Source organism: Falco biarmicus, chromosome 3 (genome assembly GCF_023638135.1).
Source record: "Falco biarmicus isolate bFalBia1 chromosome 3, bFalBia1.pri, whole genome shotgun sequence".
In the NCBI taxonomy this organism is placed as follows: domain Eukaryota; kingdom Metazoa; phylum Chordata; class Aves; order Falconiformes; family Falconidae; genus Falco; species Falco biarmicus.
This window is the reverse complement of record NC_079290.1, coordinates 119,096,874-119,111,048: the sequence shown is the minus strand read 5'-3', so window position 1 is coordinate 119,111,048 and position 14,175 is coordinate 119,096,874. Positions and strand designations below refer to the sequence as shown.

At 54.7% G+C, this 14,175-nt stretch overlaps 1 protein-coding gene across 3 annotated transcripts in view; it reads left to right on the top strand.

The window, feature by feature from the left end:
• The window catches only part of EPHA10 (EPH receptor A10), a 44,668-nt gene extending 30,763 nt beyond the window's left edge, over positions 1-13,905 (top strand). The window contains exons 8-18 of one of the 3 annotated variants that reach the window (XR_008820709.1): positions 868-976; positions 1,188-1,243; positions 2,601-2,726; positions 4,480-4,665; positions 5,439-5,500; positions 5,624-5,827; positions 7,585-7,734; positions 7,929-8,122; positions 8,228-8,392; positions 8,922-9,139; positions 9,496-13,905. Coding sequence is in view for 2 of the 3 variants with exons in the window: in XM_056331320.1 (XP_056187295.1) it covers positions 868-976; positions 1,188-1,243; positions 2,601-2,726; positions 4,480-4,665; positions 5,439-5,500; positions 5,624-5,827; positions 7,585-7,734; positions 7,929-8,122; positions 8,228-8,392; positions 8,922-9,036 (1,367 nt within the window). In the remaining variant the exon portion in view is untranslated. Of the gene's footprint in view, positions 1-867; positions 977-1,187; positions 1,244-2,600; positions 2,727-3,309; positions 3,612-4,479; positions 4,666-5,438; positions 5,501-5,623; positions 5,828-7,584; positions 7,735-7,928; positions 8,123-8,227; positions 8,393-8,921 lie in introns of those variants that run through there. The other 2 variants (XM_056331320.1, XM_056331321.1) reach the window with 2 other exon arrangements.
• Positions 13,906-14,175: the final 270 nt, after the last annotated feature.

Genomic DNA, 14,175 nt, shown 5'->3' with positions numbered 1-14,175 from the left:
CGTGGGTGCTGCAGGGATGGGCTGGTCAGCTACACAGGCTGCAGCAGAGGGGGCAAGACCAGCCTGGAGAGCTGGCTGGCTCTGGATGCGTGCCCCGGACAGGAGATGGCTGCTTACCCCCGCTGCCGTTGGGGCTCGTGAGGCACTTGGCTTGTTAGCTGCTTGGCTGAATAAGGTCAGCCAGCACCGGTGTTGTTTGCTGGGGCTTTTCCTTTTCACAGTTTCCATTCATAACTATAGTCCAGAAGCATCTTATTTCACTGACTAAAAGAGGGCTTGGAGAGATGGTAGGGCTTCAGCTTAATAACCCACCCTGGCTAGAAATGAAAGCCCTGAGATGGCTGGCTCAGTAAGACTCTCACAGATTGTGTTTAACAGGGCTTTAAATTGCATCCATTTGCCACACAGAAGACATTTTCAGAATGAATTGAAGCCAATAAAAATTTTATATAGAATGTAGCTTTCTAATACCCCTGTTTGCAAAAGCAGAAAGGGAAGCGATTAATGTGATGAAGGAAAACTATTTGTAAGCCATAAATTTTAATATGTCCCTCTGATAAGCAGGAACCTTTCCTCAGCGCTGATTAACAAAACCAGGACCCCAGTGTGGCAGCGCTGGTGTTCCTCCGCCCGTGCCTGTGACACTGCCCGGTACATTGGTCCGATGGCACCAGCTTGAGCTCTTATAACTGAACCAGAATGTGAATTGTTGTGAGGATGGTGAAAAGCAGCCTGGTGCTGCGGGTGAATTGTCCCACAGCCCTGCTGGAGGACGCAGGCTGGCACTGGGAGGAGCAGCTGGGGCTGCCCCACGCCTTGGACCTGCCCCAGGGTGCGTTGCTGACTGGCTCTGCTTCCCTCCCACAGTGACGGTGGCCTCCAGCGAGCAGAACCCCGTCCTCATCATCGCGGTGGTGGCCATCGCGGGGCTGACGGTGCTGGTGTCCATGGTAATCGGCATGATGGTGTGGAGGAGGTGAGCGGAGCGGGTTTGGGGCTGGGGCAGGGCAGAGGGACCAAAGCGAAGCCCCCCCCAGCAGGGGCTGTCGGGGGCGCGGGGCGGTGGTGGGGGCTGGCTCCTCGTGCCGGGGGCTGGGCTCGGGCCTTGTGTGCTGCGGCTCGAGGCTTTTCTGGCCAGCGAGAGGCTGCTGCCCAGCCCCCACTCTGCATCTCCATTCTCGTTGCAGACAGTGTGGGTACAGCAAAGCCAGCCAGGACGGGGACGAGGAGCTGTACTTCCACTGTAAGTGAAGCCTGGCCACCGTGGCCAGTATGACTGTGTGGGGATCCCGGTATTTATCGCTAATAATAACCCAGCTCCCGACAAAGCAGCCCCCAGTCCTTGCTTTTGAAGTGTTGTCATCCCACATTATCCCGGAGCAGGGGCTCAGCGCAGCGAAGGCTCTCTGGGGACGGTGGGCTTGACAGCTTCATAAGCCAGGGTCCGTCCTTCCCACGCACAGGTCACTGCCGTGCCAACGGGAACAGGGATGCTTTCAGCTTTCCATGGGGCGTATGAATTATTCCGTCAGCTTTTCGCAATCGGCTACATCAGAACACGGCTTTGTTTTCTGGGGCTACTCTTGATTATTGAGCAGCAATAATTTTACAGACAACAGTTGTCAAAGGAAATTCAGACATCGGGATTGATGAGTTTATTTGATTCCTGGCATATGCCCGTGAAGCGTACACATGGTCTTCTGCTCCCCGAAGCATCGCAGAAGCAGCAAAGCCTGCGTGCTTCTCTGAGGCAGCAGCTTTGAGGAGCCCTGGGGAGGTTGCCGGAGGTTTTTGGTGTGGGGTGAAGGGAGCTGGGGTGCAAGGGGGGAGCCTGGCGTGGTGTGACCCCTTCCTGGGGGCAGCAGGGCTCTGCCGTTTGCCCATGCGCTGGTCCTGGATGGGCCAAGCAGCTGATGCAAAACATCCGTCGCCTTCCTTGCCTTGTCCAGGGCGAGCAGCCTCCCGGCAGCACCTGGCCAGCGGCAGAGCTGATGCGCTTTGGCCTGTGTTTTGGCTGTTTTCAGGAATGTGAGGCAGGGGTTTGAGGAAGCCTCAGAAAACGGGTGGCTGTTTCCCCTCCGGAGCTTTGCCAGGGCTCCGGTGAGCCGGGTCAGCCTCGTTCCACACGGTTCCCCTGGATGTGCTGCGGGCAGGGTCACTCACTGCGCCGGAGATGGTAGCGCCTGTGGGAGGTATTTTGCTGCCCATGTTGCCAATCGAGGGGACCTGAAACATGGCTGTTGTTTATGATTACGATGATATTTATCTCTCTTAGAGGTCTTGGGAACAGAGATGGTTTGGAGATTGAGGATTAGCATGGGTGGTAGACAGGCTCGGTCTGGGAGGGGGCTGCGCTGGAGGGAAGGAGCCGCTCTCCTTTAAAGCAGGGATTGTGGCAGCGAAGCAGAGCGATTTAATTTAATCCCACAAGAAATTTCATAGCAACCTTACAGTGAGTCTTTTGCTTTGCTTATAAAAGAGTGGGAAGTTAGCCCTGTCGGCAGACCTGGAGAGGGATAACCTGGGAGAGCATTTCCTAGGACAGGCAGGCAGGAGCTCTGCCGAGCCTCTCTCATGCACCCTTTGTGCCTCTCCTGCAGTTAAAATACCAACCAGGAGGACGTACATCGACCCTGACACTTGTGAAGACCCCATGCAGGCTGTGCACCTCTTTGCCAAAGAGCTGGATAACGCTAGTATTAAAATCGAGAGGATCATTGGGACAGGCAAGTTCCTCCTCGGTGGTGGCGATGGCGATGGCCATGCCGGTGCCCAGCCATAGCGCTCCCCTCTCGGCCCCCGGCACGCCGTGCCGTGCTGTGCCGTGCCGTGCCATGCTGTGCTGTGCCGTGCCATGCTGTGCCGTGCCGTGCCTGCTGTGAGCCTGCCCAAGCCGCAGCGCCGTGGGCTCCCGCAGCAGCTCCTCACCCTCCAGCACCGTGGACCTTTGCTCTTGCTTTTGTCTTGGGGGGGTGCGCTCGTGGCGAGGAGATGGGAGCGGGGCTGGAGCGTTTTGTTCGGGAGCTTGATTTCGCATTCCCGTTTGTTTTTCTGAGGCGCAAAGTACAGCCAACCCGGTGACGCGCAGACCAGAAAGCATCAGCAATTATCTGCATCTGGGCACTTTGACAGCAGCGTGAAAACTATTTATAAATATGTGAACCTAATGATTTATTGATTTTCATCAACTTCACTGCCTAAAACTTAAAAGCAAATTAAAATCCCCTCACTGGGCCCTAGAGCCTCAATTGCTAATGTGTGCCAGAACATGGGAAACACGATTTTTCTTTGTCGTTTCTGTTCCTAAAGATAAATTCAGCTGCACAAAAAGGAAGAGGTGGAGGAAGGGAAGAGGGAAGGGCTTGCCCACCAGCTGAAGGGACCGTGTTGCAGGGGAGAAGACACTGAGGAGAAGACAAGGTTATCTTTGTGGCTGCTGAGCGGAGCAGCTGAGGCTAATCCCACATACCTTTAAGAAACAAATCAGTGTTTGAAAAAAATCAAGAAAGAAATTAGTCATTTAAATACAAGGAATCCAGGAGTGCATTTGTCTCACTGCTGACCTAACAAGTACCTTGGCTTTCAAATCAATAAAGCTTTTCATAGCTACACATTTTTTGCTGTTAAGCCAATATTGGCCTTTTATGTTATGAATTCGGTCGCTCCTGCTCAAGCGCGTGGCTGCGCAGAGTGGGCTGTTCTGCCTCAGCCTGCAGGACGCCCCTTGCCCGGCCGCGCTCTGCTCCGTGGGGAACAGACCCTGCGTGTGCCGAGCAGAGGGGGTCTGTACCTGGGGGTTCATCTTCCTCCCACGGGCAAAAAGCAGAACATGCACTTGAGCAGAGCATGGAGAGGATGGCGTAGGAAGAGGAAGAAGAAATTGCATTGCATTTTCACAGGTTTTTGGTATCACGTGCTGATGCTAGACTCGTGTGCAGGGCTGTGTGTTCAGCAGAGGAGGGGGAGGATGGGAAAACAGGCTCTGGGGGGGAAACTCGCAGCCATGGGGGGCTCCGCATGCTCCTGAGTGTGGGCTGGCAAATCCCTGGATTCGCCATGGGAATGTCTTGTCTGCACAGCCAGGCACATTGCTGGTGCTACAGGAGTGCGCTTTACAGTCCCAAAGCAGAGAAAATATCCCCTAAAGGGAATCTGACCTCCCAGAAGAGGACTGCTGCCCTTTGCTTTGTAGCAGGTATAGAGAGTTATATATATAACCTGTCTTTATAGTGCCTTGCACCAACTCAGTAAAGCATCGCCCTTGTCCAACAATGCTGAGAGCTGTGAGGAAGCCGTGAAGCCAGCTGGCAGGTAGCTCGTTCTTTCACGGTCTGGAAATGGCAGAGGGATCTGTGTCGGTGCTCAAAGGAGTGGTGTGGACGCTATGGCAGGGGGTCCTCTGGGAAGGCACGGTGCCGAGCTGCGGCTGCGAGGAACTCCTGCCTTGGATGCCCTGTAACTCGTCTCTCTGCTGTGCAGGGGAGTTTGGAGAAATCTGCCGGGGCTGTCTGAAGCTGCCCAGCAAGCGAGAGCTGCCGGTGGCCATCCAGACCCTGCGGGCAGGGTGCTCGGAGAAGCAGCAGCGTTCCTTCCTGGCGGAGGCATGCACCATGGGCCAGTTTGATCACTCCAACGTCATCCGCCTGGAGGGGGTCATCACCAGAGGTAAGGGGGGCGCCGGGCTGCACGACACAGGGACACGGGGCAGCTGGAGCCACTTGTGGTGGAGGAAGGCTCTGCTGCGGGCAGAGCGCCTGAGCTGTGGCTTTGGAGTGATGGCCTGGTGCTGGAGGTGCGATGCTGTTGGCGCTCTGTTGGAAATCGGGTGTTTCCTTGTGGTTTAGCTACTTAGCGTTCTGATGATTAATAAAATGCTTACAGCTAGATTAATAAATCAAAGACTGGCTTAGCAGCAAAACTGTGCGCTCTTAATAAAAGCAAATTGAAGTGAGGTTCTGTCAGTAAAACAGATGACTCTGATTGCTCCCAGCTCTTCTGGGAGTGTGCGCGCTGAACTGGTCTGCGGATGCTGTACTTAAATGGATATTCATGTAAATCCAAAGAAACGTGAGCATGTGTGCTGGTTTTAACTAGCCTGTTCGCTCGGGAAGGCAGTATTTCTGTCCTGACTGTTGGGCTGAGCTGGTTGCTTTTGCTTTCGCTGGGTAGTGCAGTCCTCCTCTGTGGTGTGGTTCAGTGTCCTGATAAAAGGAGCATCTGGTGTTGGGATCTAGTGGGATCCCAGCTGGGAACGGCAGGAAGGCCTCGCACCCACTGCTCCTTGCAAACTGGGATAAAGTCCTCGTCTCCCGTAGTAGCCAGGCAGCGTGGGCTGACGGTGCCCGGGGGGGTAGCACCCGTATTTCTGACACCTGCAGAGTTATTGCTGCCCGAGCCGTGGGCAGGACTCACGCGGTGCTCCTTGTCTGTCCGTGCAGGGAGTACCATGATGATAGTGATGGAGTACATGGGGAACGGCGTGCTGGACTCTTTTCTCAGGGTGAGTGCTGTGGGAGCTGGTGGTAACTGCGGGCGTCTGCCACCCACCCAGGCTCTGCTGGCCATGCCCCCTTGAGCTGGGCACTCCTCACTTTGGGCTTTTCCTCCTCTATTTTTTTAACAGAAACATGAGGGACAGTTCACAGCCACCCAGCTCGTTTGCATGTTGCAGGGGATTGCCTCTGGCATGAAGTACCTGGCAGAGATGGGCTACATACACAAAAGCCTTGCTGCCCACAAAGTCCTTGTGAACAGCAGCCTAGCTTGCAAAATAACTGGTTTCAGACGGCCCCAAGAAGATAAGATGGAGACCATCTTCTCCACCATGGTAAGCTGCATTTCCGAATTCTATTGTCAGCGTTCCCCAAAAGCAAAATGCTGACAGTGTGGCTGCAAAACCTGCCGCAGAGGTGGGTCTCCCTGGCTGCAACGTGTGGTTGTGGCCAGGAGCACAGGGCTTGGCGCCACTGGAGAGGTTTGCAACCTGCCCGGAATGTGAATAAGGATCCAACCCAAAGCCAGCCAGCTGCCACAGGTGGAGTTAGTAAGGCATACAGCAATCCTGCTCCAGAACCTCGGTTTTTCCTGGGCTCATGTTTCCTTCATCATGTACGAATGGGGGCTCTGCATCTTAACAGCTTCTTTCTCAGCTATAAATCAGACACGTTCAGCCAGGGAACTGCAGAGCAGCTGCCCAGCACGGCTCTTCCTCTGGCCGCAGCCCTGCCACGCGTCTGTGAGAACTGGCAGAGAGGTGACGGGCGGCTGGAGGCAGCCCTGGCAGCCTCAGGGTTCCTTATGTCTGTTTTATCACTTGTAATGAAATTCATGGTTTTCAATTAAGAATTTAAGTCCTGCTTGATTCACACTTACACCTCATCAGCTCTGTTAGCCAGCTTGTCTCCCAAGTGCCTGCGTTTGCTTGGCGAAGCTGCCCGGGAGCCCCTGGGCACAGAGCTGGGGGCAGCGCTGCTTCCACACCCCCCTTCGGCACGCTTTGTTTGGGGTGCATCAATGCATGTTGAACTGCAGATCAGTGAGACATTTCATCGGTACCCTGCAGCCGCCCGGCATCAGCTGGGGCTGTTAGCGTGTTGCATTAAGCAGGCATTAATATTTTAAAGAGCATTGATTCCTCAATCAAATGAGCACTTATTGTTTGCAGAGAGAGCGTTGGGCAGCGCCAGGGAGGCAGCAGCTGATTTGCGCTGCCTGCAGGGACCTGGTCCCTGTGTCCCAGTGCAGGGTATGGGTGTCCCAGTGGGAAGAGCCTGGCTGCAGGGTTTGCCCCGTGCTCTGCCAGGAGCTGCAGTCATTTGCCAGCTCTGAGCAGACCAGTGGCAGAAAGAGTCTTGGCCAACTTTTTCAGCCATTACCGCTAGCTGGGTGGAGGCACACTGGGTGCACTGGGCAGGGAGAGCACCACTATCCCGTAGTGCCCCTGGCAAAGCGCAATGCCCCTCGCTGTGGCCAGAGCTGCCTGCAGAGCTGCAGCTCAGCCGTGCTGCAAAGCTCTCGAGCGGAATTGCGCTGGCGTGCCGCCGGATACGGAGCAGCTCGCTCGGTGAGGGGGATGGAGAGCACAGCAGGAGCCCTGGCTTCTCCCAGTGCGGTGCAGCAGGGCTGTGGCTTTGGGGTGAAGGTCTCCCCGCTGTTAATTACAATTAGCTGCGGTCTCTGTCACCTGCTTTCCTTAGCGCATCCAGAGGGCTCTGCAGACACCGAGACGGGGATTGCTAATTACAGGAGAGCAAGCCAAGGTGGAAGGACTGTGTGTTTGTGCAGCTTTGAAACGGTTTTCATTAAATATTAATGTATAAAATGCCATCAGCTCTTCCCAGAGACATTCTCCTCTCCCATTAATATTTCAGGACTCACACTCCCATGTAGCATACAGTTGCATGGCGGTTTTCAAAGAGAGGCAAAAGTTTTCTCTTAGTATTAAACCCGCACGTAGCACGCGGGGTTGCTTGGTGGCTGCCCTGCGATGCCAGGCAGGGCACGGTGAGCGGCCACCTGGGAACCACGGGCATCAGCTACATCCTGCGGTGCAAGCGTGTCATTTCTCCCCTTCTGCCCGTCCAGCGCGGGAAGAGCCTGGTGCTGTGGTCAGCCCCTGAAGCCATCCAGTACCACCACTTCAGTCCGGCCAGCGATGTGTGGAGCTTTGGCATCGTCATGTGGGAAGTCATGTCCTACGGCGAGAGACCCTACTGGGACATGTCCAACCAGGACGTGAGTCCGCAGCGGCCGCGTGGTAGATGACGATGTTGCCGTTGCTAATGATGTGCAGGTGGCTCCGTGGTGCGCAGAGGAGCTGCTGCCGCTCCCCAGGCAGGGTGTGAGGAGGGAGGTTTGCCCCAGGGGGTTGCATATGATCTGCGTGGCAGCACCTGACCCCGTCCCCCCACCTCCTTTGCCCACTGCAGGTGATGAAGGCTGTGGAGGATGGGTTCCGCCTGCCCGCCCCTGTGAACTGCCAGCCGCCGCTCCACCAGCTCATGCTTGACTGCTGGCAGAAGGACCGCAGCCAGAGACCCAAGTTCTCGCACATCCACAACATCCTGAGCAAGTTGGTGCAGAGCCCAGAGCCCCCGAAGTGCCCCAGCTCCACCTGCACCAGGTGACCACCCTCTCGCTTTGCTGGCTGCTGTTCCCCTTTGCCTGCCGGCTGCCACCCCAGGCGTGCCGTGCCTGCTCCCTCCTCACCGCCCTGCTTTGTTGGCAGGTCCCACAGCACGTCTATACCCCTCACCGAGCGAACCTTCTCGGCCTTCCCGTCTTTCAGCTCCGTAGGCGAGTGGCTGGAGGCAATAGAAATGGGCAGGTACAAAGACAACTTCACAGCTGCAGGCTACTGCTATCTGGAATCAGTGGCCAGGATGACAGCCCAGTAAGTGAACTCATTTCCTGGCTATAAACTGGTGCTGCTGGGTGCAGCATGAGGGAGCTCGGCTTTGTCGTTAGTCAGGCGTCACTAAACGAGAGGACAGATCTTCCACAACATGCCTGTAAGAGCTGGCGTGGGCTGGACTGCATGTGTTGTGCCTCTCAGTTGCTGGTTTTTGAAGCAGGGGTTTAAACCTGGAGTTTGCGACTTTAACCTCTCATTTCTGACAAGAGGAGCGTGACCTGTCCCTTCCAGAAAGTGGAGTCAAATCTAATGCGATTTGGCGCTAACCTGTTACGCAGGCAGCACGGGGGGCAGGGTTGGGAGCTCTCACGCCTGGCATGCTGCAGGCTCGTGCTACCCCTGGGTTCCTGGTTGGGGCCCGTCTTGCGTCGGCTGGGACCACATGTCAGGGATTTCTTGCTCTGGCAGGTCTGAAACCTGCGCTGCCCTTGCCTGGGAGCAGCTGGTGTCGGGGTGCTTCAGAGTTTAGGGCTTGTTCTTCGTGGCTGATGCAGGGCTCATTTTGCAGAGACATCCTCAGCCTGGGCATCACGCTGGTGGAGCACCAGAAGACCATCCTGAGCGGGATCCAGACTCTCCGCGCACAGGTGATCCAAATGCATGGCCGAGGCGTGCAGGTGTGAAGCAGACCCCCACAGCGGTGCGGAGCACTGACCTGGTGCTCCCAGGGAGGAGCAGCCAGCCAGCCCCAAACTGGACCAAATCTCTGACGTACCGCGGTTTCAGGTGGGATGTAGGAATCACTGGGCTGCTGCCAAACAAGTCATTCCACGTGGCAAGAGAGCAGGGCTTCCCGTCCCCTGTGCCGGGAAAGCCAAGGATTCCTGGGTCACACGCCTGCGGTGTACCTAGGTGGACGTGGCTCTCCCCAGCACTGTTTTGTAAAATGAATCAAACTGTAATAATGCCATTTCGTATGGTAATTAGGTTAACAGGGTGGATGGATGTTTGCGCACTGTCTTAATCCAGAGTTGACAGCATTTTCGTATCTAGCATCCTTCTGGTGAAATCCATGGGTATTTTTATACAAGCTGACATGTTCTAGCAACCCCACAAGGAGCTTTTATTGCTTTTATTTTTAGACACTGGAGCACAGCTCACACCCAGCGCCCAACTCCTGGAAGGTGACTTTCCCCATCTGCTATGCTAAAGGAAACTCTTTCCCAGCCACATCCCTTCTGCTCTGAGAGTTACTTCACTGAGCCTTGACACCCCAGTTGGTGAACAAAAATATTCTCTGCTAAAGTGCGGAGCAAATGGTGCTGAATGTTTCTAAGGCTCCTTAGAAAGGAGCCTCCCAGTTCAGCCAGAAATGGGATGAAAACCTGGGAATTGGTTTGGAGTGAGAGAGACAGCGGGCATGGCTGTGATTTGGGGGGCTGCTTCCCATGTCCACTCTGGCAGCATATCCCTGGCCGCTGGAAGGGCCCCCTCAGCTGCGGGGAGTGCTCTTCCCCGCCTCCTGCTCCTCCTCCTCCTCTGGCCCCATGCCCGGTTGGGAGCGGGGAAGGGAGAGGCAGAAGCCTGTCTGGAGCATCCTGCCCTGCTGTGCCGGGGCATCAGTTTTCCACCACAGGTCAATGGCTGGATGGAGGTCCGTGCCCGAGGGCTGCAGTGCCAGCGCACCCCACATCACCCACAGCCTCTGCAGCAGGTGCACCTCAGCTGTGGGTGCTCGGGGTGGCTGTAGGGGCTGTGCCGGGAACTGTGCACCCCAGCCCCACACTGACCATTGCGTCTGTGGGATCCCTGAAATCCTGCCGTGCAATCCAGGCAACCCAGGGCACATCAGCACTTTATTTTATTGCGGACAGTAGCGCAGTACTGCCTGCCTTGCGTGCCGGCAGTTCCCACTGATGTGGGCCTGATCCCTGATGAAAAACCTAAATAACACCTGCTTAATAATAGAAGTTTCCTTGAAGTTAGTTAATGAAATGCATCTTTGCAGCCTTGTGTGGAGTTTTGTAGGCCTTTTATTATCATCTGTAAGTGTTGCAAATGAATTAGCGATGATGAAAGGCAAAGATTTATAAAGGGAGTGAATGCTGTGGGAGATGTTCACAATGTGGCTGGAAATCTGTTTGAGTCAGATCCTTCTATTAACCTGCTCTGAGAGGATGAGGATCTAAACGATGATGGAGCGGAGGGCCCTCGGGCATCTCTCGCGTGGCTGGCACAGCACCTGCCCTGCCGCGGTGTCTTCCCCTCCCGGTCATGCGGTCAAGCAGGGCGGCATGGCCGTAGGTGCTGGTGGCCATCCTGGCCCCGCTGGCCATCCTGGCCCCGCTGGCCCTTGCACAACACGTCACTGCAGGGATCCAGCTTCTGCTTAGCAAAGCCTCATGCACTGTCGTTTTCTTTTCGCCAGCCCTCGGGCTCTTCTGGCTCGGCTGCATGCCCAGGAGTGCTCCAAAGTGGCAAGATTTCACTTTTTTCAGATATTTTAGCTTGACTGCATCAGAGATCAGAACTCTCTGCCTGAACTTCGCTGATCGGTGGTGTCAAGAAGGTGCCAGCTAATGGTGGATTATCGCTCTTTCTGCCTTGTGCCGGCGTTGCTGGGCAGTGCTGTGCTGGGCACTGTGCGCTCCCAGCTGCTCTGGGGTCCCGCAGCCCCGGTGGCACTGGCTGGCAGGGAGAAGGGCACCTTCCACCATGCAGGTCCTGAGCTCCCAGTAGCGAACCCCAAGGGGGGCGTGAGGCAGCACAGAGACGTGTGTGCAGAGCTTGAGACGGGAACGCTCGCCCTGCAGGACCCGGAGCTGCTGGCATGCTGTGGGCAGATGCGTGCTGGGCACGCTCCAGGGAGTTTGCTGCTCACCGGGGTAAAGAAGCTCTCTCCTTCCTGCCACCTCGGCACTTTAAACAACGTCCCCCAGTGTCACTTGGTTATTAGCGGAAATAATTTTGTCTTTAAGTTTGGCCCTTGTGTGGTCTGGTCGGTCACTCGCCATCCTGCTGTTTCTCACCCAGAAGAGTAATAAAGGTGAACCAAAACCTTCATTTGGTAGAAATGCCAGATCCCAAGGATCAAGTGCAATTTGTATGCTCTTTATGTTTACATTTTATCTATAGAGAAAGTATATTATAGTTCTTTAGGCAAGGAGTTGAACCAACTTGATTCCGGATCCTTTCCCCCATCTCCCTGCTTTTGTCCTGTCGGTGGGATCTGCAGCAGCCTCCTGTGTCGGGATGCCGGGAGCTGCAGCCGGTGGGTGCAGCTGCTTTCAGGGAGGTCTGGGGAAATCCAGGGCTTGGTGACGCGGTGACGAGTGCTTCAGGGTCTGGGAAACAGAGCTGGCTGTGAGCAGGACCCCCAAAGCAGACCCTGTCTCCACAGTTCGGGGTGCGAGGAGGGGCCGGCTGTGTGCAGGGCTGCCCCAGTCTGCCCCCCACTCCCTCTGGACGCTGCCTAGTGGAGAGAGCGAAACCCCAGCACAGCTTAGCCAGAGTCGTGGCACTTTCTCCCAGGACACGGTGACCGGTGGCTCGCTGGGAGCTGTGGGTCCCTTGGGAAGCCTCCGTGGCCATGTGGGCAGGGGTCCCTGCCCTCCCGCAGCCACTGAGCTCTGCAGGGGGCTGGCAGCCCCGCAGCTCCTGTGCTGTTTGCTTGTGTGAGCGCCTGGTGCTCGCTCTGTGCTGGAGCACTCCAAGTAAGACCATCTTTCAATCATCTCTTTAGCATTCCCCCCACTGAATTAGGCTCCCACCCTACCTCCTCTAGCACAAACCGAACTGAAAGTGTAATTTCTCTGTCTGCGTGTCTCTAGCTGTTCCCAAAAGAAATTCAGTATTTAATTACTTTCCTGACTCTACCCTGGTGAGGGTCTCGTGGTGTTTCAGAAAGCTGTTTCTTTTAGACAGTGTGGTTCTGTGGATGGGATCATGCTCTAACTCAGCTGAAACAAGAGGCATTTGCTTTCCTGGCCTCTCCTTCAAGAAAGAAAAGAAAAAGCACATAATGGAAATACGCTTCCTAGCCTAGCTCGTTGCAACAGTAAACACTTTTAATTGAACTCCTCATCAATGCTGAAGATAACAAAATGAGCAGATTAAGCTGTGGATTGTTGTGATGATTTTAAAATTAACTTGCCTCCTCTCAGCACCTCTCTTCGGGGAAGTATTCAATGCCTTATAATTAAATTAATTAGCAACACTGTTTTGAATCTGCTTGACCAAGGGAAATGCCTCAAAAATTATTTCAGTCTCTTTGTGCATCCAGCGTCTGACCCTGTGCAAGGCTCCTTCCTCCTCCCTTGGCTGCGGGGAAGCCCCAGTCACATTGGTGCTAACAGGGGCTCAGGACCGGCCGAGCACGCTCCCCGTCTCTGCAGCAGCGTTAGCATTAATGGGCTTGTTCAGGGAAGAAAAAACGACGAGTGTTTGGTAATCTGGGGGCTTTGGAGCTAATAAATGCTGTTCTGAGAGGGTTAGATTTTAGGTGTTCAGGCAGAGTGGGGGCCAGGTAGGAATTAGAGGAGCGGAGCAAGTGCAGGTATCTGAGCTCGTGTGCAGACGAGCCTGTTTGTGCAGGGAGGGGAAGCACCTGGAACACAACCCCTGCCCCTCAGTGTCCCGCCGGCTGTCGGTGCCTTGTGACGGTAAAGGAGGACACTGTTTCCATCGCGTGACCTCAGGAAGAGCAGTGCAGCTTTGGGGGGCAGCGATGTGGCCCCGGCATCCAGCCTCGCATCCTCAGCGTTCGTTGCTGAGGCAACACTTTGCTGCCCTGGTACAGTAGCAGGAAAGCTCCTTTTCCTGGGCTTTGCTTGGTATTCCTCATGGGAACGTCTCCGCTGGGTGTTCCTTTCTGCTGGGGAGAACAGGCACAGCCTCTCCTGGGGCGGCTGGAGAGCGATTCCCACTGGGGAGCGATTCCCTGCAGCTTTGCTTTGCAGGAGGGGCCCTTTCCCCTCAGCTCCCTCGGCTGCAGTCCCCAAATCTCCCTCCTGTGTCACGTCTTGTTTTCCATGAGGTCGGAAGGACGCACCCTAACCACATGTCCAATCTTGCACTGCATCCTGCACAGCAAGGCACAGCGCCTGCGGGATCAGGCCCCATGGGGCTATAGGGGTGAGGGAGGGGGCAAGGGACGTGTCTCCCATCCCTGGGGACGGCAGCATTAGGAACAATGTGCTGGAGCCAGGATTTGGGAAGCTCCGGCTGCAGCCCGATGTGGTGCTGCTCAGTGTGGGCAGGATGTGCCGGCACCTCCAACAACCCCCTCGCGTGAAACCAAAACTGGAGTCAAGTTGGTTCATCTCCACACGCTTTTTGATATTCATTAACCACGTGTTATATACTGTAAATACATACTTGAGAAGTCAATATATATTTTTATAAGCTTGAAACAAATGTAATATAATATCATAAGGGACACTGTGTACATTTCATGTTTGAACTATAGTCAGACATCTCCAGGGAATCACAGTTGGTTTGGAATAATTAATAATAATAATAATAAAAGGTAATAAAGATCTATTGACACTTTTGTTAATTTTGTATTTATTGAACTATGTTGGAAGACTGCAATAATAAGATATCTAAATACCTAAGTAAAAACAACCACTGATTCTGCCCTGGCTTGTCTGTGTGGGTCATTTCAGGTGTCGTGGTGAGGGACAGACTTTAGCAAGGGTAGCAGGTGTCAGGTAAGGAATAGTTTTACTAGTAGCAAGGCAGGAAAGGCTGCATTGTTTTATTAAACAGCAAGTGTGATTAGAATAGAGCCTTTGCTCCTGCTGTGGAGGTGGCAGCAACAG